This window comes from Eimeria mitis, genomic scaffold (genome assembly GCF_000499745.2).
Source record: "Eimeria mitis Houghton genomic scaffold, Emh_scaff2230, whole genome shotgun sequence".
Taxonomy (NCBI): domain Eukaryota; phylum Apicomplexa; class Conoidasida; order Eucoccidiorida; family Eimeriidae; genus Eimeria; species Eimeria mitis.
The window spans coordinates 6,255-6,539 of record NW_013570557.1 but is presented as its reverse complement, the minus strand read 5'-3'; the positions used below and the strand labels follow the sequence as shown (position 1 = coordinate 6,539).

At 43.9% G+C, this 285-nt stretch overlaps 1 protein-coding gene across 1 annotated transcript in view; it reads left to right on the top strand.

Moving 5' to 3' along the window:
* Window positions 1–237, top strand: part of EMH_0050650 (SPFH domain / Band 7 family domain-containing protein, putative) — a gene marked incomplete at both ends in the record, with an annotated part of 2,056 nt that extends 1,819 nt beyond the window's left edge. The window contains one exon of the mRNA XM_013496672.1: window positions 179–237. Coding sequence (XP_013352126.1) covers window positions 179–237 — 59 coding nt within the window. The remainder of the gene's footprint in view (window positions 1–178) is intronic.
* Between the last annotated feature and the right edge of the window lie 48 nt (window positions 238–285).

Below are 285 nucleotides of genomic sequence, written 5' to 3'. Positions count from 1 at the left end.
ATATATATATATATATATATATATATATATATATATATATATATATATATATAATATGTTACCCGCTCTATATAGAGATGCATGTACGTAGGGAACTCAGAAGTACTACACGTACACCATTCAGGCCTGCCTGGAGCAGCGTATGATGGCGGTGTGTGTTTGCTTTCTTCTCCTGCAGTGGCGGAGGCACCGCCAAATTTGCCTTCAAGCCCAAACAACGCGGCAACCCGTGGCTGATTGGGGTGTATCTGAGGTGGCGCAGAACTCTGCATCGCGCGGTGTTCA